The 26,043-nt window shown below is 39.0% G+C and overlaps 1 protein-coding gene across 1 annotated transcript in view; it reads left to right on the top strand.

The window, feature by feature from the left end:
* Window positions 1–3,226: 3,226 nt before the first annotated feature.
* The window catches only part of LOC122989049, a 50,068-nt gene continuing 27,251 nt past the window's right edge, over window positions 3,227–26,043 (top strand). The window contains exons 1-23 of the mRNA XM_044361729.1: window positions 3,227–3,239; window positions 6,454–6,570; window positions 6,934–7,194; window positions 8,784–9,053; window positions 9,479–9,742; window positions 12,349–12,467; window positions 12,596–12,737; window positions 13,792–14,058; window positions 14,176–14,436; window positions 14,559–14,819; window positions 15,075–15,326; window positions 15,666–15,926; window positions 16,026–16,289; window positions 17,050–17,310; window positions 17,410–17,670; window positions 17,783–18,040; window positions 18,984–19,247; window positions 20,409–20,666; window positions 21,699–21,959; window positions 22,650–22,916; window positions 23,889–24,152; window positions 24,704–24,961; window positions 25,066–25,329. Coding sequence (XP_044217664.1) covers window positions 3,227–3,239; window positions 6,454–6,570; window positions 6,934–7,194; window positions 8,784–9,053; window positions 9,479–9,742; window positions 12,349–12,467; window positions 12,596–12,737; window positions 13,792–14,058; window positions 14,176–14,436; window positions 14,559–14,819; window positions 15,075–15,326; window positions 15,666–15,926; window positions 16,026–16,289; window positions 17,050–17,310; window positions 17,410–17,670; window positions 17,783–18,040; window positions 18,984–19,247; window positions 20,409–20,666; window positions 21,699–21,959; window positions 22,650–22,916; window positions 23,889–24,152; window positions 24,704–24,961; window positions 25,066–25,329 — 5,368 coding nt within the window. The remainder of the gene's footprint in view (window positions 3,240–6,453; window positions 6,571–6,933; window positions 7,195–8,783; window positions 9,054–9,478; window positions 9,743–12,348; window positions 12,468–12,595; window positions 12,738–13,791; window positions 14,059–14,175; window positions 14,437–14,558; window positions 14,820–15,074; window positions 15,327–15,665; window positions 15,927–16,025; window positions 16,290–17,049; window positions 17,311–17,409; window positions 17,671–17,782; window positions 18,041–18,983; window positions 19,248–20,408; window positions 20,667–21,698; window positions 21,960–22,649; window positions 22,917–23,888; window positions 24,153–24,703; window positions 24,962–25,065; window positions 25,330–26,043) is intronic.

The following is a 26,043-nucleotide window of genomic DNA, read 5'->3' on the forward strand; positions in this document are numbered from 1 at the left end:
AACACTAAGTCTATGGCAGTGGGTACATTTTTAATATTGTTTCACAGCATGAGGTGACGTTTACATGGACTGATGTTTTAGGTTTTAGGTTACCACTAATATAGGGGAACGAAAATGTACCATAGACTTTAAGCCTTGTGTTTGTTTATGTTCCTGTAATAATAGAAAGCATGATGAATCTGACTTCAACACCAATACTTTTTACTTGCTGCCTCCTCTTCATACAGTAACACTGTAAGAAGGTTGGTAAAGAGTTTCCTCATGTTTAATTCAGGTCCAATTACCAAGGATAGAGTTTTGTCCTTTGTCTCTAGCAGAAAGTTATGGGACTATTATAGTGTCAAAACACAAATGAAAGTTATGGGATTTGACTCATCTAGTGACAATAAATGGTGATGTACAGTTGAATTTCATCAGCATATTAGTGGTAGTTTATATTGTGCCCCCTGTTGAATTCACCTTATAGTGAGTACATTACTATACATGTTGATTATCAGAGGACTAAGTATAGAGCCTTGTGGGACACCATCTTTAATGTTCAAACAACCAGAGGAGAAAATTACCTTTGTTACATAAAGGTCAGTCAGTTAAACTTAAATCAGCCTTCTATTGGAGTTTTTTGAGCAGAATATGTGAACATTGTGTCAAATGTACTATTAAAAGTAACAGTAGTGCAAGTATAGTTTGGCTGTAAATATGGAGGTTACGTCAATAGGAATCTCTTGGTATCAGGACCTTATCGAAATATTTTAAAATAAAACTTATTGTGGTGGATGTTAGCGATAAGTAACTGAAATATCACATTTTTTTTAAATTAAAAAAAGATACCAGATGCATTTTCTGTGTAGCTGTAGCTTGTGTTTGATGTTCAGATTCAATATATAACTTTATATGCACATCTCCAATCTCTGATGTTGAGCCAAACTGTGTCAAAGTGTTTAAAACATTTCACTCCACACAATGTTCTTTGGATATTAAGAGAGATATACTCCTTCCAGTAGTGACTCAGAAACAATGAGTTCACAAAACTTGTGTTTCGTGTTCAGATTGCTGTTTCCTCACGTGCACAACAACATTCATCACAGGAACCAGAAAAGTTAACAACAGGTAGATTAATGAATAATTCATTTTCATTTTTTTACTCTGGAGGTCAACCACTTGAATGACCTTCACTTCCCTTTACAATGAGCCAATTACACTCAATAACGAAGATATTTCTGAATGTTTCAGTATATTTACCCTTTTAAAACACCAAGCCACCAGCTTCACAGGGCACCCAGATCAGAAACATGCTGCCCTGCCTCTTTTTCACAACACAGGTTTCAGTTGGCTTAAATCCCTCTGAACACAAAAGGGACGGACCTGGTATTATCTCCCGTGTACTGTAAACAGTGTAGGTTGTCAATTATGATACTATGGTGAATCTCTGTGGGGAATAGTGGCCATTCACAGCAAAAATGTGGAACATGACTCAACCAAACAGGTGGCATTTATTTGAGAGGCACAGCTTGGAGAGTTCTCTTCACCCAAATCTGGAGGGTGTTTTTTTTTTTTTTTTTACCAGTTTACGTAATGTCCCGCCATTGGAAATACTACCATTGTGAGAATGTTTATATAATGACAAAGTGCAGACGTTTTGCAACAACTGAAGTTTGTATAATATCCTTATGAAACAGACAAACTGTATTCACTTAGAATGTTTTATTGTGTACCATCTTTTACTTCCTAGAAAACACATTGATGACACAATGACAGGAAACAGTGGAACGATACAACTAACACCAAACTAAAGTTCAGAGCAAATGGCCAAAACCCCTTTTAGTCATCCTGGTGCCCCATTTCTTCTTCTTCTTCTTTTTAACCTGCTTTTGACAAGTGACTTGTCTCTTGAGGGTCTATCAAGCGTATCTGACCTGATCTGATGCCATCATGGTGAGCTGTGAAAAATGCTTTGTCACAGTATAATAAGTAATCCAAGCCAATGCCTCTCACATGTTAACTTTTGTTTTCTCATTAAAGTGCAAGTGCTGAAAAAATGCTGGTGTATTTCTTGTAAATATATTCTAAATTACTTTAGAGAGAACTGCATTTTTTTTTTTTTAGCTTTATTTCAAATATTTTGATCTCACATTTCATTATTTCATTATTTTGATTGCTTAAGGCAGGAATGAAGGAGGGTGGATGATAGTGGGTTTGTCAGCTGGTACCTCCCATTGCATTGATTTGTTCAGTTTAGCGTCATAGTCTCAGGAGTAAATTCTGGTAAGTCAACTCCCCACAGTTTACAGACTTTTGTCCGTCTAAACAACAGCAATCAAGGAACTAACTTTCTACCTATTTTTTATTAATATTTTTTTGTTCACATATTTTTAGAGATCCTGCTAATTAACGAACAGTACTAAAAACAGTGAGAGAATACAAAAGAAACAGGATTAAAGTATGGCAAGTGGACAACGACACTTATTGTCCAGTGGTTGCATTAAAACTCTCTTAAACACTTTAATAAAAAAGAAAATGATAAGTAGATAAATATAGAAATGAGCAAACAACCCCACTACAATAAAGATTCAATAGCCACATAAAAGTAATAAGTATTATTTTAACAAGTTTATTTTTAGCAATGAATAATTTTTCAAATTTAACAGTATTTGGACTTATCCTATAATATCTTTAGTTAATTTGTTTCTCCTGTTGTAAAAACATTGACAAACCAATATGATGATATACAGTGAGATGTATAATGATAGCTATGTTCATCTCAATCTCCTGCCAAACAACAAGTAAATATAAAGCACATAGAGTACATAAATATCTCTAAATGTACTTAACACAAGGGTAAACAAAAAAGCAGACTAAAAATGAGATATTTTAGCCATCTAGGATACCTATAACTGTTTCAACAGAATTTAAATGACTCTCTGTATTTCAATATGCAGTTACAACCTACATCACATTATAACACGGTTATTTCACAGCTGAAAACTGTAATAAATGAGAGTCTAACAAGGCGGTCAACAATGATTGACTTAGGCATCTAAAAATCGTCCAAAGTCTTTTAACCTGTGAATCCCAAAATAACTTACTGAGTACCTTCTTCTACAGTGTTGACTTCGACATTACTATTATTCAGCTACAGACAGCAGGAACAGTTTTCAAACTGACTGGGAACATGGCCTCTGCACGTCCTCAAGTGTTTGTAAGACAATGTTCCACTTGTTTTCTAATGATGCCTCAGAAAGGTCAGCAGAAAAAATCCACTTAACCCTGTTGTCTTGTAATATCACTTTTTAAGAACAGGTGCAGACAGCTATGTGACTTAAGTGACTCGAGAAATGTGTGCATTGTTGCATCATAAGATGCTCAATACCTGTGACCTGTAACAGTGTCTATGGCAGGACAATATCGCAGCTGCGTGAAAATACAATGAAATATAAAGGTGTTCACATCACTTGTCCTTATTCACTGCACTTCAAAATTGCTCTATTGTTTAAGCGGGGTGGCTTAAGTTTCCTGGCAGGTTCCCATATCCCATATCCACTTTCATGTTGACTTCCTTTTTTCTAATACACGATGAGGACCAAGGAGGTGATAGCCCTTTATTCTCCTGTGATAAAAGATCCCTTTCAGCCCAGCATGTAGCCTATATACTGTCAGCTCAGGGATTAGTCAGTCTAAGAGGAAATAAAATTCAATTTTCATCGAAATCCATTACTAAACACAGTCAAACTTTCATAAGCTAAGACTCTGAGAAAGACTCAACTTAGCGACAGTTCAAAGCAGGATGTGTTTTATAAGTACAATACATCCCATTTAGATGGAGTCCCAATTCCCAAGTTTGCGTTCTTGACTTCGGTTTCAGTGGCACTTGTCTCCTTTGCTTGAGTGGCCCCTCCCAAGCCTTTATCTCTTTGGTTCAGGTCATTCTCTGTGTTCTCATGCATTGTTACTGGGATGAAAAAAAAAAAAAAACCCAGCAAATGCAGAAACATGGCCATGTGCGAAGTCGCAGCATGCCTTCAGATTTGTGATATTTACATTAAAAAGGACGGGGGGAAGGATGGAGAGAGAAAAACAAAGTGAGGACTTCTGACTACAACAGTGACATGAAAAGAGAGAAATGGATGACGTATATAATGTTTTGACAGTTTTTGTACCACATGTCAGGCTCGGGTCGACACAATGACTGATGTTTAAGGGGGGTGAGTTGTGTTAGTAGGTCAGGAACGTCTGTGTCTTCTGAATAAAGACATTATGACATTCCTGTGATAAGATCAATGTTGGTCAGGCACCTGTGATCAGTTTGAACTGAATCCCTGATGTTTAAAGTGGATCATCAGATACCTTTTCCCTTGAGTTCATGTGTCCAAGACATTATTGCCACTTGTGTTACATTGATTGATCAGTAAAGCCTGCACTGGAATGTGGACAAATATGTCATATTGTATATTGAACATTTTTCCACAAGAGCTTTCTCCATTTTCTCAGTGAGGATCTAAAGTTATGTTGAGTTATCATGTTCATATTCTTTCTCACAGTCCAACTAGTAGTAAACAGAATAACAAAAAAAACATGACCTTTGTTATTGAAATCTGAACCAAAATGTCACAATATTTACAGTTAAAAGCCTGGAAATTTACTGATATTATTATCACATTGTATCCATATTTTGTTGTGCTCATTTTAAAAGCAAAATGTTTGCAGAGCATTGGCTGCCACAATGGAAACTTTTGTTGAGTATAAAAGTTCTTTCTTGATTTTATAAATGGAAATTTGACAAAGTTACAGTCCACTTACAGTAATGGCTGTCTCCAGAGTGTCCAAACACAATAATGATGTAAAAATAATGATAATAATTGCAGGATCAAATATATTCACTTTTCTTCTGACTATATTGAAAACCCAATATATAGAAAATGTATTGAAATAGTAACCCTTTCCTTCGCCACAAGCTGGGTTTGCACATTTGATGAAGGTGACAAATATGTAAATTACCATAAAATGAGTGAGTAATGAAATATTTCACACACACTTATATAAACTAAATATGGATATATTAATTAAATAGACGATTGACTACATGTGTAAGTGTGTGTGTGTGCATAAGTGCAGCAGACTACACCAATCTAATATATACAAAAGGTCTAGCAGACCTCTGAAACATGCCATCAGTTCAAAATCATGTTTATAAGCAGTTGTCATAGAATTAGGAAAAATAATCAAATTGATAAGAAAAAATGATGAGCATGTTTTTCAGCTGTTAAAGAGGATCTCTCCAGGACCTCTGGACATTAGATTTTTAAATTTAGATTTACATTTAAAACTGAAAAATATTTTTCAAGATAAGACAAGAATCAGTAATCAGTCTAAGACTAATGTTTTGGGGGGAAGCAAAGACAAGACTTGTTCAAGTTTACACATTTCAGAACACATTGAAATATTGGAGCTGCTGGAAACTGTTGTCTGCTTTTCACACTGAAACTCTATAAGCAGGCAGATCGATCAATGATGAGGAGAAATTACCTTGATTGAGGTTATAGCCTACAAACTGGTAGATGCATAAGAGCCTGTGTGTGTGTGTGTGTGTGTGTGTGTGTGTGTGTGTGTGTGTGTGTGTGTGTGTGTGTGTGTGTGTGTGTGAGAGAGAGAGAGAGAGAGAGAGAGAGAGAGAGAGAGAGAGAGAGAGACCATCTTGTCATCTGTGACTTCAGGTAAATTCACCAAACTCTCATCCCTCCATCCCGCCCTCCATCCCGCCCTCCTGCTGTGTTCTCAGGGCAGCTGTGACTGCCTGAGGCTGTTGGTGGGACAGCCTGTCCCCATTTGGGGAATACTGATTGGTTCTCACGCATGCTGGACTATAGCTCAAAAGAATCCAGATCACCTTTTGTATTTGACTCCCTTGTATACTAAACTAATTGTAATCCCGCACTCACTGTCAAAGATGGGATTGTTGGGAGCCATAGGCTTTTCTTTAGCATTGGTATCTCTAACTCAGGTAAATGTCATTTTTTATGGTTAAACCTGCAACAATTAACAATATGGGTCCAATTTATTATTAAAATATTTGCAGCATGTTATTGATTAAATTACTTTTGCTATTTACAGATACCTCATAGTGCAGAAGGTAAGTAAACGAGGACATTTAGTTTAAAATATTTCAGACCTCATATGTGTTGCTGTAATTTAAATAAAGTGAATGGATGTCACGGCGAGTTGTTTAGATAACAAATATTTATGTTGTTTCTGTGTATTTGTAAAGTTTACTGCTCAGTAACCTTCAGTATCAAAGTTTATTTGTTCACTTTTCAGGGTGCAAAATCTTGTCAGTAACGCCTTCAGGCCCTTCATCGATTCTGGTAAAATGGCTAAAACATCCTGGAGCGACAAACTATTTTTTAGACCTTCGGGTGAAAAACAACACAGATTTTGCACCAGTTGTGGTGACCCTGCCAGCAGCCGTGACAGAGAAGGATGTCCAGGGTCTGAGACCAGGAACCGAGTATAGTGTGACTCTCAAGGTCTTCCAGTTCTATTTTGTGGATTGTGTGGATACGGCTGTGGCGTCCACAGGTAAAGAAGAAGACAGTAAACACAACAGTTACTTAAAAACGCTGTAACACCTGTTAAAAAAAGGTGGTTATGATTTGGATTATTTGGGTTATTTGTGTTTGGGTGGCATCACCATGATAAGGACAGAGATCAAATTGCCACATGCATTTATAAATACACATAAAGCGAAATACCAATATATACACCAAACTTTAAAATAACATTTACAAAACGAGCTGCCATATGAGTTAACTGAATAACAAACTATTCATGACCTGAGCTGAAAACTGTGCCTTTACGCGCAGAAACGCGCCATTACGCACGCACACAACGCAGCTATGTAGCATCCTAAACGATGATTTCTCCCCTGCTCTTTCCTCTCAGTCCCCGACACTTCGCAGATAGTGGCTGGCCGGGCGCTGACGAGTTCTTCAATCATGGTTCAGTGGACTGAGGTTCCCTCCGCTGATCACTACTATCTACAGGTGCACTCTCAAGACACCGGAGAAATATTCAACCTGACCATGACCAACTCTACCGCCGTGGTGGGAAAATTGAAGCCCTCCACCAACTACGACTTTTACGTCTACACGGTTAACGAGGCCGGCCTGGGAGGCAAAAGCAAAGTGAGGACCATCACGACCTGTGAGTCACCAGTTTCACTTTCTTTGGAGCTTAGAAAACTTTAAAGGATGCGGGGATGTTAAAAAAAAAGTAGTGTATTGATCTGAAGACATGTCTCTGTATGTGCAAACGCAGGTGACAACGAGATCTCAAAAAACTGTACACAAAAAATGTACTTGGATAATTGACGACTAAAGAGATGTTGTTGGTCTAAACTTTTAAAGAAAAAGTTCTCAGATAATTGAGTTGATTGATAAGTTTATTCTTTCTTGAATCACTTTGTGACTGAAAAACCTACATGTAGTCTAGTAACTTGATCAAGGTGAGGAAAGTTTATACGTTGTATGTTTTAGTGCATTTTATTATCAGAAACCACTCTGAAATAACACATATCCATTTGACAATGGGTATTAAATACCTACAGTACAAGCCAGGTAGGAACCACCTTAAGTGCCACAATAATGAGTGTGTTTAATGGGCACAAGTATCCTATATTTTTTAATATTATGGTTATGTGTTCCACATGTAAACAGGTAAACTGGTTTCAGGAACCTGTCTAAGACTTTACTCGATAAGATAAGACTAAAGGTTTTGAGCAACCTGGATATACTAGCTGGAATACTCAAATAGAAACCTGGTACATGTAAACACCTTGTCCAGGTTTGAACATCCTGAGGCTGCACACAGATGTTCAGAAACCTGGATACTGTTGGAATCATGTATATATGGATATGAATAATCAGGTTTCTCATATCCCATGTAAACATCATATCCCGAATATAATCAAAACCAGGATAAGACTCAAAACCGGGATACTAGTGTGCATGTGAACGCACTCTTGATTTTCAGGATCAGCCTAAATAAGATGTTAAACATTACAGTATGTCCCTTTATCAACCATCAGTGGTTTTAACAAAAATCTCAAAATGTCTTGACTCTCCTATTTCTAAAAGAGTGGTTATTAAAGGGGCAGTTCAACGAAAATCAGCATTTTCTATTTTATCTGGACCACCACAGTACGTAGTCATACAATGCAGATGGTTTTAGGTTTACTTGTTCATGTTCTGTATCTGAATTTTTTGCTTCAACCTTAATATAATGGAGCTGAAAGGAATTTTATTTGTAATTATCAAAGCTCTGATGCATCTAAGGTTTCCAACTTTTCCAGACACAAATTTGTGGTTACTCTCAGGAATCCAGACCTCAATGCAGACAGTTTTTTATCAGAACTACTTTCTACTGAAGAAATAGTTCCTACAAAAACTGTTGACAGTGAGGTGTGTGAATTATCAGCAACTAAGATTCTGTAAAGATATGTTATTATTGACTTTTTCCACATTATATTTTTCAATTCTTTTATCTCCATTCAGCTCAAAACCTCTGTACATAAAAGGAAAACTATCAGCACGGCTATAAAGAGACGATGGGTGAATTAGATTATATGCACGGTATTTTTGTGATACTGATTGACTTGTCATTGGCTTTAATAGCAAAACAGAATTCATTAATCGAATGGCTACCTGAGATCAAAGAGGCCACAATAATTTGTTTCAGACTAGTGTAGCAAAAAAAACATTCCTCTCTAAATAAGTCTCTATATCTGCCTGTAGTGGTTCAACCCCCGGCGGGCGTCACAGCAACACAGACGGGCCGGGGCACAGCGAGGGTGACATGGCAGCCGGTGACGGACGTCCTGATGTACTATGTAACCATTCGGGACACTGAAGACCCCAACAGCAGACCGTCTGCCTACAACGTGACAGACACCACACTGGATGTTCAAGGCATCCTCCCATGTTCCACCTACCTGATATCAGTGTCCTCATACAGCAAGTTCCTGGTGCCGAGCGAGCCAGCAGACTACACATACACCACCAACAGTGAGTCGGCAGAGCCAAACCAATATCAATAACTTGGTGATTAGGATCTAGGTCAGCTATTCTCTCTGAGGCGTTCCTTTCAGACATGCAGAATATGATCCTTAGGGGAAAGGATGCCCTGACAACCTACTTGGTGTTGAGGCTGTCACGTAAACATAAACCTGAGAAAAACAGAAATCAAAGGTGATTATATAGCTGTTAAAATATGGAATATACAGGATTTTGGTGTTATATTTTCCAAGAGAACAAATAAAATCTTTGACTCAACAATCAGGGCATGAATGATTGGATACAGTTAATAATTATCCCATGAAAAATGCCTAAAAGACATCTTTCCCAACTAGATATTTTCTGATCGTGTTTATAAAGTGTTTGTCTGCTATTACCTGTAAAAGTAATACTGTATTGTGCTGTGTTACTTGCAGAGTTGACACCGGTTTCATCAGTATCGGTGGTCTACACCTGCACCACTCACTCTGTCATGGTGTACTGGTCGGCTGTGTTCGGTGCCGACTCTTACAAGGCCACGGCGATCACCGAAAACGGCACACGGCTGATGTGCAGCAGCCAGAGCACCAGCTGTGAGATCCCCAACCTGAGCTGTGGACAAAACTACGTGGTGCATGTGACGCCCATATCAGAGGGGTGCAAGAACATGGTGAACACCACCTGGGCCACGTTTCAGACCGGTGAGATACTAAACATTTTATTAAAGGTTTAAACAAGGGGACAAAGAGAGAAACTAGAATCACTTAACTTAATAGGACACTGACATCATAGCACAGCAGCCCCTTGGTTACTCAAGATCCCTAAATTGACCTCTTAATGTATGTGAACCAGTCAGCTAAGCTGTTGTAGCCCATTCTTCATAAGAAGATCAATGCTTTATTTCTTCCAGTTTCTTAGTAGTGTCTGTTTAAATGTAGTAAAAGCCAAAATGATCCATCTCCTTTCAAAGGAAGAGGAGTCAAGAGTCCTGAAGTTCAGAGATTGAGGCCAAGATAGACATTGAAGCTGCTTGTTTAGGACTTAAAACATAACCTGTATGATATTATTTAACTAATATTTACCTTTTGGACATGTCAAAAGTGTATGTACAATAGAGGCACCATTCCTGTTCAATGTTTCCTGAATCAAGTCAGGATCTAGCTATTCTTCACAGGTTTTGAACCCACAGGATGCTGCGATAGTTATCACTGTAATAAAACACCATCATAAGCATATTAACTGCTGTTTCTTTTTAGTTTTAGGCAGTTAAAGTATTTCTTTTTCCTCTTTGAATTAAAGGTGAATTGAGTCAAAGCCCTTAAAGAAACTACCTAAGAAAAAAAACTGAGTAGCAGAGAAGGAAGACAAGGAAAGAAAAAACAAAACAGTAATACAGGTCACAAATTTAAGGCCTTAAATTTGAGATTCGTAATCTACAAAACTTCAACCTTTGATAGTTGTCCTGAGCAATGATGGTGAAGATGCATGCTATCACTACATGCAATTATCAAGCTCATCACGTAGATGCAGGGTTATTAAAAAAAACAGCACCGATGGAAAAAGAGTAAACATTTTGACCAGATGAAGATCCAACTTGGATCCAAACGTTGTCTATTTTAATTTAGATTCTTGCTTTGGAGTAAGTGTGAGAAAGATACCAATCCAACCTATTGTGGAAGGTTTTGAAAATATTTCTGTTCACCAAGTTGCATATTCAGAGCAATGTAGAGTACAAATTGAAACAGAATATCTCTCAATAGGAAGAACTTACTTATCATAACTGATTAATCATGTGTAATATGTACACCAAATTGCTCTAAGTGTTCAGGATTGTTTCAGACCTCTGAATCCTGTAGAGAGAGATGCTGACATCTCTTGAGTTTGATTATCAGCCTCCCTATCCAAAACTATAATTTTAATGTTCCAAAATTGATGATAATACGGTTAGTATACGAAATACTAGAGAAATTAGAGATTAGCAGATTCCTGCTACACCAACAAACTTTAAAGGTAAAAGAAAAAAAAAGGTAGAAAAAGCACCATAAAATGCACAAAAACCCAATATGATGACAAAGACCGACTCTACACTGATTTAGCGGAGGGGAATCTGACCAATAACCGATCCATCAACGCTAGTCAACTGAATGGCGCTGTGCCTGTAAAAAAAGATCTGGATGTCAATCATTTTTACCGCTCCACCCTGTGATCTATTTTGTACAAGCAGTTAATCCTTTCATCTCACATGTCACTCCTTTCTGTGAAGACGGTGAGACTGGTTGAGATTCTCCGTGCAACCCCACCCCCGAGGCCACATTGTGAAGTGTTAAGCTGTCATGAATTGGACGACGCTGAATACGATTTTATGTCCAGTAATTGTTACATGTCAAGTAAACAGTTATTCAATACCTGAGGAGGAAATACACATTAAATAAGTCAACACAGTGAAATAAAACTTTCTGTAAAACATCAAGAGGAAATAATGTCATTTTTAGATGGTTTTGCAGTTACATTTTGAAATATAGCACAAGATATTTTATACCGATTTAACTGACAAAACCTGCCACCATGATCCACGTTTCAGCTATGACACTGGAATCACACACATTTGACAAAAACATACAAAATTACACTGGAGACTGGATATGAAAGTTAAGGATTTAAAGATAAAGATTAATGTTTTTGTCAGGTTTAAGACGTCATAACTCTTTCACTAATATTACATTTTCATTTTAAGACAACACAGCTTCAATATATTTGTTTTTTTACCCCAGAATAAGTATTTCTGAGTTCATATCGGACAAGTCATTTGGGAAAAGCTGTTTACAACTTTTTTTTTTTGTTTTAGTTTTTTTTTCTTGCATCTTAAGTTCACACGTTTGTTTGAATGTCTCCTTTAAAAACTGGGTCTCCTATTGAGCTCCGCTGTCTATATCATATTGTGTTGTGTTCAGCCTGCTGAGAATGAGCCTGTGTTTGTGTTAAACCTGAAACCTCATACAGTGAAAAGCAACACTGGAGCGTAATCTTCAGTATCAGGGCGTTTTAGCCTGAAAAGGGATTTGAGACGTTTGCCTTTGATGTTGCTATTTAACCTCATTTACTTCTGTTTTTTCAACCAATCTTTTTCTCTAGAATGCTATCTATCTATCTATCTATCTATCTATCTATCTATCTATCTATCTATCTATCTATCTATCTATCGATCTATCTTCGACTATCTTCTAGTGATTGATTGATGATGAACAAGAAATTTAGAAAACTGACTTACGCAGCCTAAATTAATTGATTAATGTCTCTTCCCTTCAAGTCCCCTGTCCTCCCAAGAAGCTGGAGTTGTTGCGAGACTGTTCCAGCGAAGTCATCATCTTTTCCTGGGAGCACACAAACAACACAGATCACTACATGGCCAAGGCCGTGGACTCTCAGGTATTTATATATTCTAGATTGAAAAATGTTTGCATCATCAGTTTACTATTAAAAATAAATTTAACTGTTAAGAACGTATTTCTTGTGTGCATATGACTGTAAATATTTTGTGTTTTGTCTGTACCCAGGGAGTAGTTCAGGAGTGTCTGACTGAAGACAACTCCTGTTATTTTACACACACAGTGTGTGGACGACACTATTACTTCACAGTCTACTCCATCACAGGACAGTGCAGAAGCCAGATTAGCTCTACTGTTGACATTCGCACAGGTATGACCACATGTTGTCCAGTATGAAGATGTATGTCTTTGGTTAATCTAATCATCCCATTTCCATAATTTGAATGTGCAATATGATTTTAAACACTATTGATAGTTCTGTGAGGAGCTGAGTTTAACTTTGGGACAGTTTTCCACTCAAATGTGAGCGCCCTCTGGTGGATTCTCTTGTAAAATCTCATCAGACTGCTTAATTAATGTCAAGGCCCATATTTATCAAGTTTTATTCTCAAATGCAAGAGTCAAATCAAATTTGCTACAATTTAAAATGATCCAGAGGTCTCTTAAATTATTTGAGAGTAGATCTCAGATTGTTGCAGTGCAGAAACAGAGTATAATATAATATAGAATATAATATGTTAGCTGAAGCAAAATGTATAGGTAAGAATAGGGTGGTTTTACAATATTATTTGCACTTCATTTCAACATTTTTCCTTTTTCAAATTATTTGTCATGGGTTTAAACAAGAATAGAGCATTTTGTTTGGAATCACTTATTACATGATTTCTCTGGTGTGCCTCCTTTACCAGCAGCTAGAATTTCTTTCCTGCCCCAGTTTTAATCTCTATGTTAATCCCTATTAATAATCACTATTTATATTTTATAAATAGATTAGATTGTTGTGAAGATATTAAGATTTAACACTTAAACATTTAAGTATATGTTTTTGCAAAATAATATATTAATAAGTAAAATGTAAGGATTTTTTAAAAGATTGAACAATGGCAGCTGTTCCTGCTCTGATTACATGTGTGGTAACTTCTCTAAAACTTTGCTCTAAAAGGTTTTATTCTTCAGTTTCAGCTAAGTGCATTTTTGCTCCTAAATTGGCTCTTTAGAACATTATTAAGTGTAATTCTTAAAAGTTGATAAATATGGGCCCAGAATTGACAAATGACATTGACATCTGTCCATTTATGAATGTAAACTATATTTTTACTGCAATATTAGTCCAGATCTGTTTTGCTTGCATTTTCTAAATTGCAAATAAAAACATAAAATAAAGTAAAATAAATTAATCCTTGCATTCATCTGCCTGCCTCCAGCACCCTGTATTCCCCAGAATGTGCAAACTTCAGCCAACTGCAACTCTAATGTTCTGCTCAGCAAGTGGGACCTCGCTGAGGGGGCACTGCGCTACACTGTGGAGGCCTTTGGCAACAGAGGAAATAACAGCCGCTACAACTGCACTTCACTGTCCAACAGCTGCGCTATAGAGGGCATCCAGTGCGGGGATTACTTGACAATCTACATCACAGCTTTTGATGATGAGTGTGCAAGTCCAAAGACACTGGGGCCTGTAGCTGAGACAGGTGAGGCAAAGCTATGACGTTACTGCCCATTTATTAGATATCAGAAAAAAGTAGTCAGATTTAAATGGGCAGAAAGTAGGAAGTGATTCTTATGATGATTCGCTCTCTCTCCTCTAGTCCCATGTACTCCTCAGAGCCCAGCAGCAGTTAAGGAATGTGGAGCCGACGCCATCACAATGACGTGGAACATGTCCGGCAGTGCGCTTTTCTACGTTGCCATGGCGAAGGACAGTGATGGCGTCATTCACAGCTGTAACTCCATGGATTCGACCTGTAAGATTGAGGGCTTGAAGTGCAGCACCAACTACACAGCGTATGTCATCGCCTCCAACTTCATGTGCAACAGCACTGAGAGCGAGGCGGTCACCATAGAGACAGGTACGGTGACGTTGCTCGCTGCTTTTCTACTTCCAGGTTATTTTATTGTGAAGCTGTCATATCTATGTTCTGCAATACACTTGAATAAGTTCACCACATTTCAAACCTTTGTCTCATTCCAGCTGCTTGCCCTCCCGATCACGTCTCGGCCTCCCTGGACTGCGCAGCCAATGAGGCGATGATTTCCTGGCGTGGCCAAACCAACTTGAACTCCTACACCGCCACCATTGTGGATGAAAATCAAGGGCTTCTCAGCTGCAGCTCCACTACAACCAGCTGCAGGATACCCAACCTGAAATGTGGGCAGCTCTACACTGTAACTGTCTGCCACCACGACGGCATCTGCCCCAGCATGCCCTCTGAGGCCATCTACATGGAGTCTGGTAAGAGTACATTCTGCTCATTACTTGCATTTATATTCATGTCAACCTTTGAAAAATGGAGGAGGCTCCCCAAAACCCAAAAATGTGGTAAAGAGAACATGAGACCAAGTATCATCTTGACTTACCGGCTGATGAATCTTGGTCTCATCTTAACAGCCTGTACATTAACATCTAGACTTATTGAGTGTTTTCTTATATAACCACAATAACCAACTCACTCACTTGCCTTCACCTTTCTCATTTCTCTCTATCCAGTTCCATGTGGGCCCCATGTGGACTCCCACTTAGACTGCCAGTCACAGGTACTGACCATTGGTTGGAACGCGTCACGTAAAGCGGAAGGCTACATGACTGTGATCTCAGATGGCACCAAGCAGATGTCTTACAACACCACAAAGCCTTCGTTGAGTGTTAAAACACTGGAGTGTGGACGGGATTACACCGTGAAAGTGATGTCCGTCAACGACACCTGCGTCAGTCATCCCACAGTGATACCTGTCCGGCAAAGTAAGAGAGCAAATGAGTTCTTTAACAAACATGAGGTGTTTGTCCTGTATGAAATAAATCACAATAAAATCTAAATGATGTATCAGGTCAGTCTGACATGATACAGAAAGTGTCTTAGTTTAGAGAGTTAATACAGAGTAAATGTAAGCAAGGCTAAAATGGAAATTGTGTTTTTATCCTTTTTGCTTTTTTAATACTCACCTATAGTAATGTGTTTGTCCCTTTTCATTATTTGCTTTATTTGTAAAGTGAGAACAAACTGCCATTCCCAAATGTGTAGACAGTTGTGGTGCATTATAGGATTTGTGCTGATCTGATCTGAGGTTTTCCCTCCCTCAGCACCATGCGTGCCATCTAATGTGGTGGCAAAGAGAAACTGTGGCCAGAGCTTTATGGATGTAACGTGGAACGCAAGCCGTGGCGCCCTGTACTACCAAGTATCTGCATTAGATAAAGTTGGCGGTCAGTTGCTGTGCTCCTCCAATGAGACATCATGCAGGCTGGAAGGTCTCATGTGCAGCCAGGTTTACAGTGTTGGCGTGTCTGCCTCGGACAACAACTGCACCAGCAACGAGAGCTCTGCCGTGACAGTACGGACAGGTAAAGATGAGCGGTAATCAATCAGTGTTTTATAACTCTGAAATATGTTTTCACAGTCCTCCTCATATCATTCAACTGTGCTGTTTCTTCCCCCTGCAGGGCCCTGCCCTCCCTCTCAGCTGAACGCCTCAGTGAACTGTGCCAATAACTCTGCCATGTTAACCTGGAACAGCAGCCCTAACGCAGTGTCCTACACCGGCAAGGCAGTGAGCACAGACGGACACAATGTGACCTGTGATGCAGGAATGAACCTCGGTTGCCAGTTAAAGGGTCTGCAGTGTGGCAAGAAGTACACCTTCACTGTGTCGGCCTCAGATGGCAACTGTCGAACTATTGACAGCGAGCCGGTCATCCATACAACTGGTGAGAAGGAGACTATTTTCTCTTCCTCCCTTCCTAAAATACTGTCGTCCAAAACCATGTCAACGTGTCTGTAATTTTTTCTCTAACTACAACTCTTCATCTTCCTTGCTTATTCTGTTTTCTTCTCATTCCACCTCCTCATAGATGTGTCCTTTGACTAAAAAAGCTCCCTTTCCTCCTCTACCCCCCAAATCCAAAAAACATTACTTGACAAAGCAATGTCATCATCCATTTAGTAGATGCTCTGGAGCTTTTGATCAGAATCTTTGCTCAGTTTGCTCAATATTTATGGAATTGAAGGTGTGAAAATGTCCATTGTTTGAACACTTCAAGGACGTCTCATCCATTTTGACTTAAAGATTGAGATTCATTCGAGTTCATTCTTAATATTGGAATCAGTATCACCACAAGGTCCGGTTAGTTATGATTTATTAAACTGTTGATGTACAAAAAACTCTTTTTATCCACCCAAGTTTCCAATTTTCAATAAATTGTATATCAGGGATGCGCATCTATGAGTGTGTTATGGAGCTCTTCTGTCACCAAGTGGCCAAAACCCAAAATCAATTCATGTAGTTTTAAGTATTTCAGCCACTGCTACAGTTCTTTCAAGTCAAGTCAAGTCAATTTATTTGTATAGCTCAATATCACAAATCACAAATTTGCCTCAGGTCGCTTCACAATCTGTCCTTAGACCCTTTCTTTCCTTACAATTGTAATCACACTACTGTTGAGTCTAACTCTTTGCCTCCTGTGTCAGCCCCATGTGTTGTTCAGGATGTGGTCAACACTCTGAACTGTAGCACCAACACACTGACCATCAGCTGGGTGCCCGGATCAATGCCAGTAAACTACAGTGCCACCGCCCTGGCTGGAAATGGCACGACACTCGAATGCATCACAGAGGCTTCCAGTTGTACGTTGACTAATTTACAGTGTGGTCAGCGATACACTGTGGCAGTCAGAGCAGTCAGCAGCACATGTGAAGGTCCCAGCAGTGTCCCGGAGATTGTTGATTCTGGTAAGATTGAGTATTACACAGAAAAAACTACAAACTTTTTTTGCTCTCACAGAACATAAACTCACTTCTGCTTTTTCCCTTTTCTGCTTTCTCTCTCAGCTCCCTGTGTTCCTATTAACGTCCAAGGCGTTGTGGAGTGTCCCTCTAACACGTTGCAGGCGTCCTGGTATGCAGCTGCCGGCGCAGTGTCCTACATCTCCACGCTGACGGGAGCGGGAGGTTTCTCTGCTTCCTGTCCTACAGCTAACCAAAGTTGCCTCTTCCCTGGCCTGCAGTGTGCTCATACGTACATGCTCAGTGTGGTGGCCCTCAACAACAGGTGTAACAGCTCCGAGAGTGCCAAGATCCCAGTGATAACAGGTAAATGTTTAGTAAATCTGAGCCTTTTATTTTTGGGCATATGTAAAAACAAACTGTAAATCTATTCATAATACTCATCTTGCATCCTGACATCTTCCCTTCCGTCCTTCAGCACCATGTGATCCTACAAACGTGGCTGCTACCCTGAACTGCCTCTCCGGTGTGGCGACGGTGACTTGGGGCGCCAGCGCTGGAGCACATTACTACACAGTTCTGGCTGAGGCCAACAGACACGTCGACTCCTGTAATTCCACCGGCACTTCCTGCAAGCTGACACAGCTGCAGTGCGGGGAGGAGTACACTGTGATTGTACTGGCAGGGGATGGGACCTGCAACAGCACCGTACTCGCCAAGACCAATATAACAACAGGTAAGAAAGAAAGTGTATTTTGAATTTTCTACAGATTGCTTTTTTATATAATGATTAGCCGATTTTTAAGATTATAATGATTGAATGTTGTTTCGTTGTTGGATATAAGAGTTTTTATCCTGTTCGCATTCAGACCATGAATAGTATTCACGACTTCTCAGTATGACAGCTATCAGTGAATTCATCTGTGCAAGTGTTATGTTTATCTGCAAGGAAATAACCAGGACTTCAGAAATACTCAGGTCTCAACATTTTACCAAAAATGTTGTTTTTAATTTTTTTGGTTTTTCATGTTTTATTTATTCGCTTAAATGTTCATTACAATTATATATTCAGTATACTTTCCCACAATAGAGGTCCAAATTGTTTTCCAAAGTCCACTTCTTACTTCCAGGAATAAAATTCTGGGGGGAAAATGCTAAAATGTTGGCCCAAAAGTAGTTCAAGTTAAGCATACTGAGTCTAAAAATACTGAAATCAGCTTTTAAAACACCCATCATGTGTGACAAATCTGCACATGAGCTCAGGGTCCCAAGAATTAGACTTATAGTGTAATACTTGAATTTTTGTCATTTTCACAAAGTGCTTACAGGAATAAAACACTTTGATGCACTGATTTCCACAACTGTCTTGAATGTAAATGTGCAGAAATCTCCTTTTCTACTTGGAATCCCCCCTTTTGAATTTAATAAGTTCACAGCAAAAGAAGATGACTTAAACTAAATTTTGTTGAATTATTTGGGACATTAGCTGAAATAAATAAAATGCTCCTGCAAGTAAAATAAAAAGTCAATCTAGTGTTTAACTATAAAATTCAGAGACATCTGAAGAATGTACTTATTGTGTTGGGGAGTGTTTAGGAGAAGGGTTTCTGTGCACCGTTACCAACCCAAAAGGTTCCTCTAAATGACAAATAAAATATGTGTGACTATCTCCTGCCCAGCTCCCTGCGCTCCAGTGATCCAGGACCACTCCCTGGACTGTGTCTCCAACCACGCATTGGTCTCCTGGGTCGAGGACGAGGATGCCATGAGCGTCACGGTCGACGCGACCTCCAACCTGGGACACTCTACTTCCTGCGGCTCCACCACCAACAGCAGCTGTGTCCTGGATGACTTGCGGTGTGGAGACACTTACACCGTCCAAGCTGTTGCACGAGGAGTTCAGTGTCTGAGCAAACCCAGCTCTACTTTCCAGATTGTCACAGGTACATTAACATGATCAATACTTTGTTTTAAGGCTGTTGCTTGTAAAAGACAGAATGTTTTGCAAAAATAATTATGTCTTCTTTTTACTGAAGCATAATGATAATATATCTGGGACATACTATGAATTTTATGTTGTTAGTGTTTTCTTTTGTGTTTGTATATAAGATGGTGAGGATGTGGTGGGTACTCATGTTATGATAACCTCTCAGGTTTCTTCTTTTACTACCGTAATGCTAAATTTCCCTCCTGGGATCAATAAAGGTACAATCTTTTCTTAACTTACAATACACTATCATTTCTCAGTCTTGGGTCAGGTACACACACTGTTGCCAGGATTGTAGGAGTTGTTTAGGAGTGATGTGCTGTATCAAATTTGACCCATTTTTACATTTGAGAGCAGTAAAAACTCTCCAAACATCTTTCTTTTAGCTTTTATGACTTTTCCTAAAGTGACCCAGAATATATAAAAATGGAAATATTTCAATTCTATTGTTGTATATTTTTTATTGGTGTGCAGGTGAGACACATTTTTGTACATAGAGGGTGTTCCAGCTTAAATTTGACCTGAATTTATTCAAAAAATGAAAAATAAATAAATAAATAAAATAAAAAAATAAAAAACCACCATTCTTCACATTCAAGAACATTAATTGAAATTATGATGGCTGTTCTCTCTGTTATGATGGTCTGTTTTAAGTAACAGAGGATCCTTATATAGTGTGATTGTGATTTTTTTTTCTCCATAAACAAAGACTACACTCTCTCTGCATTATTTATGAATGAAAAATAGATTTGTGGTTCAGAAGTTTGGTATAGAGACTAATTATGAGGGATACTGTGAAGAGTCAGAATATGAACAGTATGTGGGGGTTAATATCCTTAATTTAGAAACTCCATGCTCTTCAAAATACAAACCAGATTCTGTATGCTGGACTAAAATTGGCAATTTTACAGCCTCTTAATTGCTAAAGTTGTGAAAGATGTGGGCTACATTACTAAAGGGTGAATATTTTTGCTTTGATTGTCTTTCTAATGAGGACAATCTTAGAAAGTGAGATCATTTTCCTCACCTCCTTTAACAGCTACTATAGAGATCAGGATAAGTGGATTATAGGTTAAGTATTCAGCACCTGACTGTACTCTCTCTCTCTCTCCCTCAGCCCCCTGTACCCCTGAAAACGTGGACTACACATACTCCTGCGAGACGGGCATGGCCTCCCTGAGCTGGAACGAGACTTTGGGCAGGAAGAGTTTCTATGCCCATGTCCATTCTGAAGACCACATGGCCTCCTGCAGCACCACCCAGACTGACTGCTCCCTCCCCCCCCTGCTCTGCGGCCGCATGTACGATGTGAAAGTGATCACTGTGGCTGACCACTGTAACAGCAGCGTGCCGGGTGTGACGCAGATACAGACAGGTGAGAGAGAGAGGATGGGGTACTGAGACATCCACAGGTTAACCATTATGTTTGCAAGTTATAGCTTCTTAACTGCAAATCATGTTTGCTTTACAGTTTTGCTGACATTATTTGAATGCAAGCAATATTTTTGATTTTTTAATGCATTTTTTCACACAGTTGTCAATGTTACAATAGAATTGCATGGTAATGCAGCTAAAGAGCAGATTATTTTGTCCGTAGTCTGAACTAAGTTACCTAATAATGACAATCTTACTTTGCAAAATGACTTCAGACTTGATGTTCACTGTGATAGATTACACAATTTAGGCAAATTTCTAGAGTCTGCCAATAGATTTTCATATTGTATGGAAATGAAGAGCCAATGGATGTCTGTAACAGTAAATGATTCAATTTCTAATCGACTGCAGCATTGTTTGCATAAAGCTGTAATGCTGTGTAATGTAATGGGCTAGTATGGTGATTGTATATGCATACAGATTAATCGTCCAAAAAATCCATTACAACGGTTTATACTTGTAATTGTTAACAGGGTAAAAGCCATTTTGTTGCTGCAGCTAAATGTACCATAAAGCTTCTTGTTAACTAATGCTGACAAACACTTTTCCTCATATGTACTGTGGCAAAACATTTCTTTATTAGCTATGGGCTAAAACTAGACTTTATCAAATTTTCTGGTTTCGGAGTTATGTAACAGCAGCAAAATTGACACTTAACATGATTAATAAGTCACAGACACATAGTGTGATTGAAGCTAGACAAGGAAGGTATGTAATAAAATCATGGGACCAGCAGTTTTGCGACTGTATACATGCACAGGATTTCATATATTAAGAAACATCAGCAGGTTGATAAGACTGGGTTTTGATAAATTAGATAAACTGACCATAGAAATGAGTCTCTTACATATGTACATACTCTTGGGACAAAATGTTGTGAAGCAAAATCTGCAAATGTGGAATTTCCTTGAGAATGAAAGTAGCTGCTTTCAAATCAAGGCTCAATTTGTTTCTCTCTTTGTTTTCCCATCAGCCCCCTGTGCTCCCATGAATGTCAGTGCCTCTCTGGTTTGTGACAACAACACGGCGGCGGTGAGCTGGCTTCACAGTCCCGGTGCGGTGTCGTACACAGTGACAGCACGAGGCCAAGACGGCGATATCAAACAGTGCACCTCAAACAGCACACACTGTCAACTACCCAACATGCACTGCGCTCAGACTTACGTGATCACTGTCACCCCTTTCTCCGATCACTGCAAGGGCTCTGACAGCGACCCACTCACCTACATCGCAGGTAAGGAAGACCGTGTGTATATTTTTTAATATTGTCATTCTATTAGACAGACACTTAAAAGCTGCACGAAACACATTGTGTATCAAAGCACCCTAATACTAGAATAAAAGGCAAGGAGACAACTAATGTTTATTTTCATTATCGATTATTCTGTTGATTATTTAATTCAAATTTTTAATTTAATGATTAATGGATTATTTGTTTGGTCTATAAAATGTCAGAAAATAGGAAAACAATTTCCTGCAGCCTAAAGCAACATCTTCACATTGCTAGTTTTGTCTGACTTACAGTCCAAAATCGAAATATACTCAGTTTACCATCACAGAAAATGGATAAAAGCAGCAAATTCTCACAAATGAGTAGCTGAAACTTGGGAATGTTTGGCATTTTAGCTTGAAATGAAAAAGATTAATCAATTATCAAAATTAATTGATTTTGCTTCAATTGGCTTATGATTATCAACTAATCGTTGCAGCTCTTTAAGTGTGCCATTTTTGTTGCTGGGACAATCATCAAATGTTGATGCAGTTCCTCCAGCGGCCACTAGATGCTTCAAGAAAACTCTAGATTATTGGATCTCAGTGATTTCATTTTTTCTAACTTGTCTCTTGTTTGTGATTCTGACTTGAAGTATGAAGTAATTATATCACGCTCCCTCTGATCGCTCTCACTTCCTCCTCTTCCTCGCAGGTCCCTGCCCGCCCACCAATGTTCACGTGTCCCTGCAGTGTGCCGGTAACATGGGCCTTGTGACGTGGGACGCTGCCCTGCAAGCAGATCTCTATGTGGCCACAGCGATACCCTCTGATTTGGATGACCATGCCCACAACTGCACCTCCAATGGAACAAGCTGCTCTCTCACGGACCTCCACTGTGGCGAGACAGCTGTTGTCACGGTGGTCACCGTAGAGAGGGGCTGCCGGAGCAAACCCAGCCTGCCTTTCACTTTCCATTCAGGTCAGAGAAAAGAACTGTAGAATTGGGAAATACTCTGATTTGCTTTCTTGCCAAGAGTCAAGTCATGTCTGTGCCTTAACTATGGAGCTGCAGCCAGGAGGCAGTTAGTCTTAGTTTAGCGTCAAGACTGGAAACACAGGAAAACAGCCTACCATCATCTCCAAAGCTCACCTATTAACACATTGTATCTCGTTTGTTTGATGTGTATACAAAGAGGAATATAAAAAATACAATTTGTAGTTTTAGATTTGTAGTTTTCTAGATGAATCTGTCCACCCAGAATCTGGCAGTTACTTAACAAGAAGTAGTTACAGCATATCTCCCCATCACCACAAATTGTCCTTTTTATTTTTAAAGTTTTGGTTTGTGAACAGATTGAACAAACAAGATAAAAAAGTGTTAATTAGTGAGCTTTAGAGGGGCTGGTAGGTGTATTTTTGAACTTTGGAAAGGGTATCTGTCTCCAGTCTTTACGCTAAGCTAGGCTAATCGCCCCCTGGCTCCAGATCCATACTTAACACAAAGATATGAGAGACATGAGACATGAGTGACATCAATGTTTTCATCCAACCGTCATTAAGAAGAAGAAGTGTTATATGATGTTTTTCAAATGATAAATGGCCAAAATAATGTTAATTTGTGTTTTACTAAACACTTGTCCACATATACAACAGTGTAAAACTGTTGTGAAAGAGTTCAGTCTATCTTGTAAATTACTGTAAAACCAAATATTCACCAGGTAATAGAAATACACTGATTTCAATCAATAAAAAATGAATATAGAACCTATCAATTTGTTAATGTAATTCATTTGTTATAAATATTGAGGATCAGAATAATGATTAATATTGAACCATCATTTTTTTTGCAAATGTAATAAAAAAGTGTTACAATCATATTAACTTTCTTACTTTTAAGTTGCTTATTTACAGCATTTTCAAACGTCTCTCTTCGTCCCTCTCTTGTTTTCAGTCATCTGTCCACCACCCGTTGTGACTGGTGTGACAAATTGCGAGAACAATGACATCACAGTAAGCTGGGACCAGAGTCCAGAGAGTGGTGCTACCTACTTAGTCCACTCTCAGAAAGACGGTGGGGCCAGTGTCAACTACTCTACAGACCAGACGTCACATGTGATCACCGGGCTGCAATGTGGTGATTTGTATACGCTGACAGTGGCAGCCAAGGACAATCAGTGCACCAGCGTTCCCAGCAAGCCTATATATACTGAAACAGGTTAATATCTATACAATCAGTTGCTCAATTACAATAAAGCGAAGCTTCCACAGAGAGAAAAGTTATTTTTACAGTGTGAGCAATGAGTGGTCATCCAATTCTATGTTTTTCATGTTTTTTTTTGCATTTTATTGACATATTTTTTTCTTATTTTAAAAAGATGCTTTATTTTGATAGATAGTTATAATGATAAAAATGTTGGAATTATTTTCTCTAATGATCGCAGTACTACGTAGCTGTACTCAACACCAACTTCATCATTGGATAGTGTAAAGAAAGTGGTTAAATCTACTGATCTACTGATATATTTTTGTAGTAGATCTATTTGAACACAGTTTCTCCAATGTTTTCTCCCCTCACAGTATGAGTAATGCATTAAGTAAACTGTGTAAACAGAATTATTGCATGCATATGGCATTATGCATTAGAATACTTTTTCCAGTCAAATAGCAAGAAAAAGGTTTTCAGGTTCCCAGCTGTGTATAAAGATACTTTAGTGTATTTCTCCAAGGAACACAGAATGATTTCCTCCTAAATCTCTTCCCTGTCAGCTCCATGCCCTCCGACCAACCTGACTGCCACGGCCGAATGTGGCACCAACTTGGGAACGCTGACCTGGGCGCCGAGTACTCACGCCATCTACTACACAGCTAAAGTGACTGGTACCCACGGACACGTAGTTTCCTGTTCCTCCAACTCAACAACCTGCTCAGTAAAGCTGGACTGTGGACATCAGTACTCAGCGTTTGTGGTGGCTTCCAGTGCGACATGCAACAGCAGCAAGGGAGCCACCTTAACTTTTGCCTCAGGTATGAATATGATTTATTGTTTTAAGTAACTGAACCGACTGTTTCATTTGGTTTTAAACCTCAAATTCATGACTAAATAAATCTATCTATCATCCCTGCCACAGCTCCCTGCTTACCTGACAGGGTGGTAGCGGAGCTCGACTGCCAGGTGAACTCCTTCGCGGTGCAGTGGAGGGGGAGCATTGGCGATGTCGGCTCTTACGCTGCCATGGCAATCGGCAGTGACAACACCCGTGCAACCTGTAACACCACTGACACAAAGTGCACCATCAAGAACCTAAAATGTGGCCTCACCTACAGTCTCGTCGTTACTACATCGTCAGTCGATTGTGGCACCATCACGGGCTCCGACTACATGATGCAGTCAGGTATTGAAAGTTCAAGACAAGATGGAGCCTTTTTTACTTGAATTATGGTATATTACATATTATATTACAAGTTACTGAGGGGACATGAAATTACTGCTTCACATGCATATGGCCACTAGTGGGATTGTTGTACAAGCCCTGTGGTATAATACAAATGTGTAGTGCTGCCAATTGCATTTATACAGTGCAGCCATTGATTTAAAGCTGCACTAATCAATATGTTTATGTTGGGTTAAATTACTATGTGTATTCTGAAATGTGATGCTCGTAGTGAAGCTGCAGAAAATTATCCTCTGCAGTCCCTCAGCACTACAGACCTTTCTGGTTTTTACAGTCCACGACTTTAATGTTTTGGTTCACTCTCATCAGCATTGTTTCCAGGCAAAGCTGGCCCCTGTTTTCAATAAAGAAGCTTTGATAAACCTAATATGCAATAGTTCCCCAGCACCAAACAGCTGACAGACAAATTTAATGACTACCTGGTGAACATAGTGGAGCATTTAGCAGCTAATGAGCTGGATATACATACAACAGAGCTAAAAAAAAAGAGTGAAGATTTGACATAAATCTGTCAGGTCACCTGAAACACGACTTCAAATGAATGCTACTGTTGCAGTGTGTCTGCTGTGATGTGTAAATAGGTTTTAAGATTCTGTAAAGTGGATATGAATTGAAAACAGGTTGAAATTCTTACTGCATTTGCAGATTTTTGTT

This window comes from Thunnus albacares, chromosome 9 (assembly GCF_914725855.1).
Source record: "Thunnus albacares chromosome 9, fThuAlb1.1, whole genome shotgun sequence".
NCBI lineage: Eukaryota > Metazoa > Chordata > Actinopteri > Scombriformes > Scombridae > Thunnus > Thunnus albacares.